General features: G+C 48.5%; 1 protein-coding gene across 3 annotated transcripts in view; it reads left to right on the top strand.

Moving 5' to 3' along the window:
* The window catches only part of HIP1R (huntingtin interacting protein 1 related), a 35,555-nt gene extending 25,879 nt beyond the window's left edge, over positions 1–9,676 (top strand). For 2 of the 3 annotated variants that reach the window (XM_072983107.2, XM_072983109.2), the window contains exons 18-32: positions 178–372; positions 638–785; positions 906–992; positions 1,468–1,575; positions 1,895–2,031; positions 2,536–2,646; positions 3,031–3,089; positions 3,645–3,675; positions 3,943–4,005; positions 4,423–4,523; positions 4,654–4,759; positions 5,433–5,556; positions 6,431–6,492; positions 7,426–7,629; positions 8,157–9,676. In XM_072983107.2, coding sequence (XP_072839208.2) covers positions 178–372; positions 638–785; positions 906–992; positions 1,468–1,575; positions 1,895–2,031; positions 2,536–2,646; positions 3,031–3,089; positions 3,645–3,675; positions 3,943–4,005; positions 4,423–4,523; positions 4,654–4,759; positions 5,433–5,556; positions 6,431–6,492; positions 7,426–7,629; positions 8,157–8,204 — 1,584 coding nt within the window. In that variant the 3' untranslated portion in view covers positions 8,205–9,676. Of the gene's footprint in view, positions 1–177; positions 373–637; positions 786–905; positions 993–1,467; positions 1,576–1,894; positions 2,032–2,535; positions 2,647–3,030; positions 3,090–3,644; positions 3,676–3,942; positions 4,006–4,422; positions 4,529–4,653; positions 4,760–5,432; positions 5,557–6,430; positions 6,493–7,425; positions 7,630–8,156 lie in introns of those variants that run through there. The other variant, XR_012081842.2, reaches the window with a different exon arrangement.
* The last annotated feature ends 3,384 nt before the right edge of the window (positions 9,677–13,060 follow it).

The following is a 13,060-nucleotide window of genomic DNA, read 5'->3' as shown; positions in this document are numbered from 1 at the left end:
TTGTGCCTCTGTCCTCAGACTCAGAGCTTCCTCTTGGGTCCAGCCACCTTGAGAGCCTAAAGCCCATGCCACAAAGGGGGGTGGTGTTGGTGCCCTGTGGTGGAAAGGGTGAGGCTGACCTGAAGAGCTTCCTCTCCATGTGTCCATCCCCCCTCCCCCGTCTGCCAAACCCTGCAGGTCGGCTCTGATCTCGGCAGTCAGCTGGAAGCCCTCCAGACCGAGAAGGACGTGCTGAGGAAATCGGTCACAGAGAAGGAACAGGAACTCATTGCCGCAAAGGGCCTGATCCAGGAGAAGGAGCTGCTGTTGAGCCAGGAGACAGAGAAGCGGGCAAAGGAAATCCAGGAAATGCAAGGAAAACTCACCGAGAAAGTGAGTTTGGCTTTGTCCGGGAGGCAAATCAGTCTCAGGAAGCTTTTCTCCTGCATAGGAGAAATTGGAAGATGTGAGGAGTTCAAAAACAGGGAGGGACCAAAGAAAGAGAGAGAGGGAGGTGCTCTTTTCAGGAATTGTAACTCCCAGGATTCCACAGGGTTCATGCTGGCCATGATCTATGGGGAGCTGTAACTTAAAAGAAGTTACCTTTTCTGCCCCTAAGCTGCCCTTATAAAAACATTTTCTGGTCCCTCCTGCGCAGAACAGTCAAGAGCAGAAGCTGCAGCAGAAGCTTCTGGAGGACCAGTTCAACCTCCTGCAAGGAACCGTCAAGGAGGTGGAAGGCATCATTCGGGACGCCGTCGGCAAGCTAGACGACCCTTTGCACATCCGATGCACCAGCTCACCAGGTCTGGAGGAGAAGGCCCAGGGAGGGGTCGCTGGACAAGTTGCATCTACGCAAAAGACTGTGGTCTCTAACTCTCTCTCTCATGCACAAACCTAACTCTGTTCTGTGTCTCTCTCCGCAGATTACCTCATCAGCCGTGCGCAGGCAGCCCTTGACTCTGTGAAGGCTGTGGAAAGTGGACATGGGCGGTACGTGGCCCACATGGCAGGTAAGAGCCACTGGGTGCTTCTGCTGCTGTATTTCTCTTCCTTGGGGACTCTTGTGTGGGCGTGTCATCAGAGAAGGGCTGTTTCACTGCAGATCACTCCTCCCTGGGACCTGAAATGTTTTTCTTCAGTTTCTTCTCTTTTTTCCACAAAAAATAAATACGAGGAAGGGGGGGGAAAAGAGGCCCAGCAAACAACTGGCACTGCTTCTTCTTTTTTTTTGTCTTACTGCTAAAGTTTCAATTTGAATCCAAATCCGGATACTACCGGCAATAAGAGCAACACAAGGGAGCCTGGCATTTGCATCTCCTTTGGCAGGTGGTTACAAACCAAGGAAGACGGATGCGAAAGACGCAATGCTCTGCCTCTTTGCCCACCTGTTGTGGTTTCCCCTTAATGCCACCCATTTGGCTGAGCTGTTGTATCCCTTTTTTTCTTGAAGAGTCGAATCTGCATCTGTGTCTTTTCTCTTTCAAGATGCCACTGGACTGGTTGGCGCTCTGGCCCAGTTTGCCCACCTGACTGCAGACGCCATTGTCAACGGCAGTGCTACGTCCCACCTCGCGCCCACGGACCATGCAGACAGTGAGTAAACAGCAAAGGGGCTTTGTTCTGAACAGGAAGACCCAGTGGATAACAAAATCACCAGCTGTGCAGCATAAAGCAGCCCAGTCCAATGAGGGCAGGAGTGGGTGTTTTTGTTTTTGAAAAATTTGTGCTCCCTTCCTCCAAGCAGTCACCATACAAGTAGCTCGCCATCAGAGGAGACGCCGAGAGTGATGTGTTTGGAAACAGTGCTCTGTATCCTCCTCCACCACCACCTACATTCCAAGATATAAGAGTATTTCTAGGCCCTGTAAAAGTCTTAGCATTCCGATTTCTCCCCCCCCCCCTTTCTTCCTAGAACTAATTGAGACCTGCAGAGATTGTGGCCAGAGGAGTCTGGACTATCTGGACAAGTTAAAAGACAAACGGTCTCTCCGACAAGCGGACCTGGAGGACGTGAGGAAGACGCTGCAGGGGATCCTTCAGCTGGGGCAGGTGCAGAGGGGAACTGAGGCGGCCGGGAGGTGGGGGGAGAGAAATGAGGTCAGACTGGAGGTGCCGGGTGGGTAGAGACCTGTCCTTCTTTTTCCTTGCTGATAAGGAAGAAGCAAAGCATACCAGTGACCATTTATTAGAAGAGCAGGCACTTTCATCATTTATATAAGGACTCTGCTTGTATCTGCCATTTGGTAGAAGTTCGGGCAGCTTGTATCCTTAAGTGGTGAGGGTCACTTCAGGCAACAAAGTTCAGCTGCCACAAAAGGGAAGTGAACTACGGAGAGGTACTTGTGGGTTCTCTCTGCCTACACATAACACCCCACACTGCCATACTTCTACAACAGCTTGTCCGTCTTTGGATACCACAGACATTGACTCGAGTGGGTCGGGAGAGCCTGTTTGTTACCTGCAGCGGCTCCATCCCTGGAAGGACTGAGGGCCCACTCTGCCTCTATTATTTACTTGATTTACTCCCTTTTTTTCCTCTTTGTCTCTGGGCAGGAACTGCGGCCCCAGAGTCTGGATATCCGGCAAGAAGAACTGGGTGACATGGTTGACAAAGAAATGGCCTCCACCTCAGCTGCCATCGAAGACGCGGTCAGGAGGATTGAGGTGAGGTGGCCGACGCAGGGGGCACGTCCTCTCCCTTGGCAAAGAAGAGCTCTGGGGGAAATTCTTCCTCACTCCACACAGCCAAAGGGCATTTATTTGACACGGCAGAATAGGACCAGGACTGAGACCACAGCTTTTAAAAAGGAGCCGGTGACACGACTGTCTGGGCTGAACCTTCTGAAGCCAGATCTTCAAATCCTAGTGGCTTGAGAGTAACCGCATGGCCACTCTGCTCCGCTCAGCTTTGACAGGGTTCCTAGAAATCCCTGGCTGGCTGATGCTGGGACAAGGAAAACAAGACTTCTCACAAGGAGGCTGACCGCCAGCCAGTTGTGGGGCTGGCAGGTGATGTCCGTCTGAATGCAATTCTTGTTGTTTTTGCAGGAAATGATGAACCAGGCCAGGATAGAGAGCTCTGGCGTTAAACTAGAAGTGAATGAAAGGTGAGCCGGGGGAGGGGGGGAGGCACGGCTTTGGAATTTATCTGATTGTTAGTGTAAAAGTATGTGCTTTGGACACACAAGCACCAAATCCACTCTCATCTTCCATTGAAAGGAGCCTGTTCATTTTAACAGTATTTCTGTGGAAAGTTTTTAACACCATCACCATCTGAAACCCACCACTCAGCCATGAACCTCGCTGTGAAAATTTCCATGGCCAAGTCCTTACAGTTCTGGCTCTTGTCTACGTGGCATATTTGCTGTGAAGGGTAAAAGCAAGAGCCAGCCCTCAGTAACGGCAGCCTGAGCTTCCAAGTGTGCACACTGTTGCTGCTGCTGAGGACAGCCAGGACTCCTCGGGAAAAGCCTCAAAGAAGGAAATAGGTCCCCGAGACAAACCATCCAGGCAGAAACAGATTATGGGGCCCGCGTTTCCTCAAGTTGTGACATACCAGTTACATGTGTTCGCAATTGCTTTTAAAAACCGATTCCAGATTTTGAGGGCTTGGATCATTCCACCGGGAGGTACTGAGCATCTTCTTTCTTTGTTTCTCACAGGATCTTGAACTCCTGCACAGACTTGATGAAGGTGAGCGAGCGGGTTTTTAAGAGTCATTTTAAGCCCCTCCTCAGTCTGTGGGAAAAGCCCATCTGGTGCCAGATGGGAAGAAGCTATCCCGTTCTGCCTGTGGTTAATCGGAGCTTTAGATAATCGGCACAACCTTTCCTCTAAGGTCAATGTTTTCTGCCCTAAAAGGCCTGGGGGGGGGAGGGCTGCCGTACTGTAGCTGGGCATCTGAAGGACAGAGAAACCTTTTTAGTAAGCAGAATGGCTTGTTGCTTGTGTGTCCTCCAGGCCATCCGGCTCCTTGTGATCACCTCTACGAATCTGCAGAAGGAGATTGTAGAAAGTGGAAGGGTAAGGCGGCTGAATGTGGTCGGCGTTGGTCTTTGTTTGGGTTTAAAAGGGGGCACTTTTGGGAGAGAGAAAGCCTGCATTCTTGGCCGGCCAGGCGGTCTCCCATCCTCCTGGGGTCATTCCTGTACTTTGTGACCCTTCAAGCAGGGTCTTGTTTCACTCTGGGTCTCTGCAAAGCCATTACTACGTTTACACCTGCTAGGGGTGAGGTGATGATGGAGTTTGGTGCCCAGACTCAGCAGGGACAGGGGGAAGAAGTCACTGCCATGCAGAGCGGGTGGCAGGAAGGCAGGAGAATCCACTTGTCTTAGGAGCCACAGTCAGAGCATTGGGACTTCTAGGCGAACTGGGTCCACCTTTTTCTTGAAGCACTGAACAAAACTTTTTAAGACTGTTCTCTCCCCTTTGGAACACTAGGGGGCAGCAACACCGCAGGAATTTTACGCCAAGAACTCCCGTTGGACAGAAGGGCTCATTTCGGCTTCCAAGGCGGTCGGATGGGGAGCGACGCAGCTCGTGTAAGGTGGCTGGCTGGCTGGCTTTTGTTTCTTAGCTGCTGCTTTAAAAGAGGAGAGTCTGTATTTGGGAAAAGGCACGCCTAACCTCGGCTGAGTGTGGTTTTTTTTCTTTCCTTGCTTCCTCCTTCAGAGAGTCTGCAGATAAAGTTGTCCTGCACACGGGGAAATACGAGGAGCTCATTGTCTGCTCCCACGAGATTGCAGCCAGCACTGCTCAGCTCGTCGCTGCCTCCAAGGTAAGGAAGGGGCTGCAAAGGCTCTCTCCTCTGGGCTGCCCTTTTGCCCCCCCCTAAACTAACAGTCCACAGCATCACCACAAGTCACAGGCTTTGCACCAGCTTCTGTCCGCCTCTGAGACTTTCAGTTCTTGTGGCAACACAAGGGGAACTTCGATCTGAGGGCTTGCAAAGGCAAAACCACGCACAGCTAGGCTGGAGTTTTGTAAGTTCTAAAGCACTCCCCCCTCCCCCCCCAGCGTACAAGGACAGGGAAGCAGGCTTTCATCTTAGCCGTCACAAATGAAGAGCCTCTTCCATCTTTCTTCTCCCTTGGCTGTTCCCCTTGGAGACGATGGGAGCTGCAGTCAGCTCTCTGGTGTTCCCCGACCCGGCTGTCGGCGGTGGACTGATGGCCCTTCCTACTTACGACTTGTAAATCCTTGTGTCGCTAATTCTGCCACCAGACGAGGGCTGCTTGAAAACTCCTGGACGAGGACACTTCCAGGCAAAATGATTGTGCAATGGCTCTGCCCATCCACGGCATTTTATGTGTGGCCCATTAAGTTTGTAGGATGCCGTCTCCCCCCGCTGCTACTGCTCAAAGCATTACCCACCTGCTATGAAAGTGGGAAGTGGTGGTTTCACTTGTGTATTTTCCTTACATACCAAGCACTTACCTTCTCAACGGCAGGTGAAAGCAGAGAAGCACAGCCGGCACCTGGGCAAGCTGCAAGAATGCTCGCGCACCGTCAACGAGATGGCCGCCAACGTTGTGGCTTCCACAAAGTCAGGCCAAGAGCAGGTGGAAGACAGAGGTAGGGCATTCATGGGTGTCATGGGGGCGAGGGGGGCATGGAAGCAGGGGAGAAAAGAGGTGCCAGGCAACAGCCATATTCTCGTCGAGTTAGATCTGTTAAGGGAGGCCTCTTGGTTGGGGATTTCTTTACCAGAAGAATGGTGGAGTGAGGAGAACCCAAGGAACATTAAAATGTACAGTTAGTGTTCCATATTTTAACTTTTTTTCTCCAAGGAAGTCAGTTTCCATCCTTTTTTTCATTTTCCTTACAACCACCCTGTCAAGTTTGTTTTGTTGGGCAGCATGAACTGGCCTGGAGTCTCCCCCGCGTGCTCCTTGGCAGAGCGGGAATCCAAGCCCGGGAGCTCCCCTTGCGATAGGCCCACCTCGCCAGCCGCCGTTCCACACAAGGGCCCCTCTGTTCAGGATCTCCGTTCTGTTCCTCTTGGCAAGAGAAAGCCAACCTGAAGAGCTGGGGTGCGGCTCGGCACTGTGACCAAGGACACAGAATTGCAACAACGGCTGCTTAAAATCCCTGCTTGGCTTTTCAGAAACGGGCAGGAAAGGGCAAGGGGGAAACGCCATTTCTAGCTATGTATGACTATTCGTTTTTCTGCCTGGCCCCTCAAGAGTCTTCCAGAGAACTAGAAGGAGCAGCTCTTCAAATTGCCTCAGGGCTCAACAGAAATACACATAGTGGTAGTATTTAAGTTACTACAGAACGCTATCAGGCACCATTCTTAGCCTGAAATGGCCCTCGGTCTCTCTTGCCCATTCGAGCATCTTTCTCCTTCCAGAAGTAGTCCTGGGCTTTTCCTCTCCCCCCATCCTCCAACTTTATGGGAAGTATAGATGCACCTACTGGATAACGTTTATTTTTATTTTCCAAACAGATGCAATGGACTTCTCTGGGATGTCACTGATCAAACTCAAAAAGGAAGAAATGGAGACCCAGGTACTTGCGGATCTTTGAAATGAGACAGCAGAGGGTTGAGAATGTTCCAATGAAAAAGGCAGCGAGAGACACACACTGGGGGTGTGCAGTACCATTCTTGAAGAACAAAAGGTGTCACAGAAGCAACTGCCCCAAAATATAAGAAATGAGCTTCTGCCACCAACACCTTTTTTTAGAATAGGCTCTTTTAAAGCTCAAACATTTTTTAGTGTTTCATCTTAAATTTTCACTTTTTATTGATCTTGTTTGAGCCACTCTGGAAGCCTGACTGGGTGAAGACAGCAGGAAAATGCTTGAAACAAATTATGGCAAATAACTAGGGGTGATGAGGTTCCATCTGGCTCTTCAAGCTTTATTGATGTCTTTCACAATGCCCTTCTCCATTGCTGTAGGAGAACAGGTGGTTTAATTTTTTTAAAAGATTAAAATTACCCAATGTTATTTGAACAATACAGTGCCATCAGTACGCAGGCCTTTTTACCAAGTGCAAAGCGGTGGAGCCACCTCTAGGAAGACAGCTTGGGAACAGTGGTGGGTGGAAGACTATATTTCACCTATACGTATTGAATGACTAGACTATAGAGAGAGAGGAGTCTTTACAGAGGGCCTGGATTTCAAAGGAGGGCTCAAAGGAGTACTGGTGGCATCCTGCCATTCTAGGCACAAAGAACCCCTTTTCCAGCAAAGGGCTCCAGAAATAAAAAAGCAGTGCAACAGAAATTGTTGAGGAAGAAATTTTGTGGGGTCTTTTTAAGCCCGTCAGAACTGGACAAGCAAAAATAAAGCAGACACACTGCACCCTGTGAAGCCCTAGCACAAGGCCAGCTGGGGAGATGTTCGGTGGGTGTTGAGGGAACAAGCTGTACAGCTCAGTGAGAAATGCTGCCCTTTCTTCCCCCTCGTGGCTCAAGGCAGAAGGTGATTCTTTTGCAGGTGAAGGTGCTAGAATTGGAAAAAACACTGGAGAACGAGAGGCTGCGGCTGGGTGAACTGAGGAGGCAGCATTACGCTCTGTCGGGCCTCTGCGACGGTGAGCCCGCGGACGGAGGAAAGCCAGCCCCTGCCCACAAGCCGAGCATTTCGAAGAAGCCGCCTGTGGCTCAGAAGCCGACTCACGTCCTCAAGCCGGACCACGAGGTAGGCCGCTCGCCAGAGGAAGGGATGGGTTAGGGTCTACCGGTAGAGGAAGGCGGCAGGGCACCATTCCAACACCCGCCAGGTGGCTTTTGATGTTTCTTCACCCTGGGATGATAATAATAATAATAGCCCTGCTGGGAACTCTTGGTGTGGGTAACCACAGCTATTGTTTTCCCCTCCCGGGAAACACTGAAGGGGAGGCAGACAGAAACGATCTGGACAAACTGGCTGGAAAAGGCCTGGTCTGGAACAGGGGGTGAGGGTGGGAATAGGGCAGGACTCCATCTTTTTTCCACTCCCTGAGACCTGGAGGAATTACAAGGCAGCATGGAAGATGGGGACAACCCGTTTAGAGCTGAGGTTTTCCTACATTTAGTGGCCCTGCACCATTTGGGGGGGGGGACATGCTTTGCTTCAAAGATCTGGCACATACTGCTTTGTCTGCTAGGGCTGTTCAGACTATAAATGCTTAGAGACGCCCGTGTAATGCAGCTTTCCCCCCCCTCTCCTCGCCCTCCTTTTTACAGCTGGTACAGGAGGATGGTGTTTACCAAGCACATGTTGTGAACTTCTAAGGCGTGGAGGGCAACTGACTGGACTCAGGAGGAAGGAAAACGGCAAGAGGAGCAAACGAGAAGAGCGGTGGGATTCTGCTTCCGCCTGGGGATGGGAACTGCCGACCATCCTGAGGGAGCTCAGGCCCTGCGCCTGACACCACTGAGGTTCCTGCCGGCGGGCAGAGACCCATTTGCCTTCCAAAAGGGGGAGGCGGTCGGAAGATCCCCTGAAGTGCAGACATTCCAACTCTGTTAACCATCTGTGTTTTAAACAGATGCCGACTGGATGAATCCTCAGCTGCCTTGGTGTCCTGGCACTGCCTTTACCCTAAAAATCCTCTCCCCCCCCCTCTTCCCAAGTCAAACAAAACAGGAAGCCAACTTGGAGGGGCACCTCTCTGCTGGCTCTCTCGCACAAGAACAGATTTGCTTTGGGAGGCCTGCCCCCTTCCTGCCAAGGTGCCACCAAAAACCCTAAAGGTGGAGGGGGGGCAGAGCCGTCTTCGCTTGCTGGCACCTGTTATTTAAAAGCAATAGGAACTTTTGTTTTGTTTTAGAGTAAATGTTGGCGTGTCTGTTATTACCCTTTTAATGAAATGCAAAAAAAATAGGTTTCAAGCTGGATGTTCAGATTTATCTTTGTCATGCTTATGCTACAGTTTGAAAAAAGGTAATTTCTCCGTGGAGATGAAAACTCAAAAAGATTTTACACTGTCCGTTTCACGTATTAGAAAGGAAGATGATTTATAATACAGATAAAATTATACACTGGTTTTTAAATGCTTTTAAATCCCATTTTAAGGAATATAGTGCAAACAACAGCTATGTAGCTTATTTCAGGATTGTGTACTGAAGCAGTAGCATCATGGTGTATTTAATTCTGTGGGTGGCAAAAAGTATTTGTAATTTATAGGAATGGAAATCCCGATGGGAATTGTTCTTAGGATTGCAACCTTAAGTTTTGAGAGGAGAATTTAGCTTTATTAAGGCGAGTTTACTTGAAACACGGTTCAATGTTCATTTTGTCTCGACCCTTTGTCTTTTTTCGCTATGTTTTTTAAGCAGCTTGTAGTTTCAAAGGGTTTACATTCTGAGGGCAACAGATGCTGCCCTGTGGGTACAGGGGGTATCTTCAGGGCCTGAGCAATGTGTTTCCTGCAAGCTGACCCCTATCGTTCTCTCTCTGAGAATCTTCTTACTTGCTGGCAAGTACATCTTAGATTGTAGGCCAAGCAAAACTTCTCCTGGCATTGAACCAAGACCATCATCTTTGGTGCTCCGATTGTGCCTGCAATTAATAAGACCTCGTAACGCCACAAAATAAGCAGCCTCTCTACTTGCGTGTGTTTTCTTTGTCAAGTTACCACTACGACAAAATGTCAAGCTAACTGCTGTCTGTTTATATTGCATTGTTGTTACATTGCATTTTGAAATAGTAAAGACGTGGTTTCTGGAATTCTTGTATTTAAGCAATAAAACATTAACTGGTGTGTGGGGTTTGGCAGTGCTGTGCAATGTTTAGAGGCAAGAAGGGCAGGTTCCTTCCTGCACTACTGGCCTTGACAGTCAAGTTACAAGGGTTTGCTCCTCCTCCTCTTCTTCCAGACCAAAGCAATTCATTTCAGCAGTAACACAAAACACAGGTCCAAAAAGGTAACACTCACACACACTGTACCAAACAGTTTTACAAAATCTTGGATTCTTTTTTAATGAGCAATCACTGCAATCCTGAAGTCATTATTTTAAAAAACCAGCCAATTTTACATGGAAAGTGAACAGTTTTCAACTCTAAAGCTTCTTTTCGAAGCACATCCTCTATCAGTTGTGCAGCCCAAGTGAAGCTTTCACACCCCTTCTCTTGCTACATTAGAAATAAGACTTACTTCCAGCCATGAGTGCGATTTTGCCACGCAGGCTTCTAAGTTGACCTCTTTCTGTAACCAACAGGTTCTCTTTAGTGCTGTAACATAAAACTGGCTCATTTGGGCAGCAAGTATCCAGGAACCAGGAGTAGGATTAATGTCCCAGAATATCCCCTGCTACAAGGGATTAGCCAGTGGCCATCCACCTGGCAGATTCATCTCTCTGCTTGATGGAAACACCCCCACCCCGGCCTCCCTTAACAGAACCGGAATCCCTCCCTTCCTGCGTGAACAAACACAGCCCCACTTACACACCACAGCCTAAACAGAATGCTGCAAAAAAATCTTTCCTGCATATATATCTGCTACTGTCTCTGGAAATGAAGCCAAAAGAGCAAAATCTACTCACGTTTCTTCCACGAAATACGTATACCAATCAAGAAATAAGCTAAGGCTAATGTCAAGCAAGCATTCTGCTGAACTCCCACTTCCCACAGGCTTCCTTCTACTTTTACAGAAAAGACAAGACAGTTGTATTTAGAAAGTGGCTGCTTTCCTCCCAGAGAGTCCTGCTGAGAGAACATGGCTTCCTTCACCTCAAGAAGTGTGTGTGGTTTTTAAAGGGCTCTTTTAAACACCTTACAGGTGCATAGAACAGGCATATTAAACAAAACATTTGAAAATCTTCATATAAAAGCTCAGCAAAACAGTAACAAGACACTAAAATAGTTTTAACTCTATATTCTAAGACCATTTAAGCTTCTTTCCGTGAGCTTTATGGCTGCATCCATCTGTTAAATTCTAAAATAAAGAAGGTCTTTTCAGGTAGCTGTTTGCCTTCTGCAGGCATGTGAAACCGTAAAGCATATCAAAGTGCCTTGGGTAGGGAGAAGGTTGTGTCAACACTGCTCCCCATCTGCTGGGAGTCAGGATCTGGCTGTATGACGGTGAAGGGCTTGCCCAGTAATTCTACAGAGTAAGGAAACATCTTCCATCCGCTTTGTCCACATCAGCCATTAGTGGCCTTGGTGCAGATGTTGTGCCTCCTCGAGATCTACACTGGCAGAGTGGAGGGAAGGGGCCCGGGCAAGATGAGGTCCAAGCTGGGTTGACAAGGGGATGACAAGGCAGGCATCCCCATTTATCTATCTTATCTGCAGGAGATCCTGGCCAGAAAGACATTAGCAGCAGCGGCTACTCTGGTGTGCCACTGAGCAGCAACTGAATTATCAGACTGGTTCAGAGTCCGTCCCCTCATCAGCCATGGCAGCCCTGCGTTTTGCCCCAAAGCCTTCTCACAACCAGGTACATGCAGCAGAAAAGAGTTGGGTTTCCAACAAACCAGAACCAGAAAAGGTGACCTCAGATCTTTCCAAAACCCACAAAAATGCAAGCACTGCTGGAAACCGTAAATTTTTCGAGCACAGCATTAACTTCAACCACCAACCTCGGTTACATTTAACACATGGACCACCATCATGGCGGAAAATGGCCACTCCCTCCAGGCCCGGATGGTTCTAGCCTAACCCACTTCCCTGAAGGCCTCCAACGCGACCAGCAGCGGTTGTTCCCTGCAGCAGGCTTGAGATCGTCTTGCTCAGAGGAAGGCCTGGCCAGTCCCTCACAACCAACACAATACTGCCTTCGGTTTCATATTCTAGGCCCTCCGGCATAAAGAGGCGCAGGGGGGAAGGCAACCCACCGATTTTTTTTGTCTCAGCAGGTCAAAAGCAGTGATCCTAAGGCACACCATTTGTCCCTATCAGCCACAACACCTTGCTTCTGAGGAAAAAACTCTCCATTTCTGCTAGTCGCAGTGTAGTTCTTTTCTGTATGAGATATCCCTGAACAGTTCAGTGGTTGGAAATAATTTCTGCTTTTAAAAAAACATTAAAATCAGGACTTCTTTTTTGGGTAACTTCTTGAAAGGAATGGTCAATGATCTGAGTACTGTACCAAAACACTCCTGAAAGCAGAAATTTGGACTGTGAAATTTCTACGTTATGTGCTTCAAGATGCTTTTTCAGCACCCCAGATACAAACTGATACCTATGAAATTACAGAATAAGGCTTCATCTGCATTAAGGTTTGAAATCTGTTTATCCCTGAAGAATCTGTGATGATGCCTACTCCCACTGACGTCTTGGTGGAAGAGAAAGCAGATAGCAAAAGACGCTCAATATTTACTGCATCAACGGGCACAGAGTAGAAGTTACTCCACTAGATTCAGAATGTCTCACTCACACTTTAATTTAAAAAAAAATCCTTAAAAGGAGAGAAGTTTCTTTTGTTAAACAAAAAGTGTGGTTGTGTTTTTTTTTAGAGCACTGAGAAAGCCCCGGCTGCCACTTAACAGTTCAAAGATGGGCTCATTATGAGAACGCAAGGGCCATGTTAGCACCAGTACTTGGATGGATGCTGGTTGTCAAACAGGATGATGACTCCTCATGCTGAATGAGTAATACGTTTGGCTTCAAGGCTCACTTGCAACGAGCATCCAAGCAGACTCATCTGAACACGCAACAGGCCAAACAACAAACCAGTAATCTGGCAAATCATTTCCGGAGCTCCATTTCTATGGCTCTGTCTTTGGCCAAGTCATGCAGTTTACTCATCATTCATCTTAAAGGTCGGGGTGGGGGAGATGATTGGCAGTTGTCGAGGTTGTCTTTGAGGTGTCACAGAAACAGGTGACTAACATTCGCCAAAGGAACCACATTCTTGAATGCTCTTTAGCAAAGATGTGGCCTAGGAAGGCTTATACTTTGCGTACAATCAGCAGCACCGAATGCCCACAGGCTGTAATTTACAGCACACTGTGTCAGAATCTGACAAAGAGAGTGCTAAGGAAATGCTGGGAGACCTTCCCCCTCCCTCTGCTTCTTTCCCAGAGAGAAAAACCATCTGCTGCTCACAGAGCACTGAAAATATCTTAGGCTCAATTGGAGGCTTTGAAGTCCTAGGGAAAAAGACACATCTTTCCTGAACTGATACAACCAGCCACATTTACAC

The sequence above is a fragment of the Pogona vitticeps genome, chromosome 14 (assembly GCF_051106095.1).
Source record: "Pogona vitticeps strain Pit_001003342236 chromosome 14, PviZW2.1, whole genome shotgun sequence".
NCBI lineage: Eukaryota > Metazoa > Chordata > Lepidosauria > Squamata > Agamidae > Pogona > Pogona vitticeps.
Note: the sequence above shows the minus strand (reverse complement) of the source record. Positions and strands in the feature narration are given on the sequence as shown.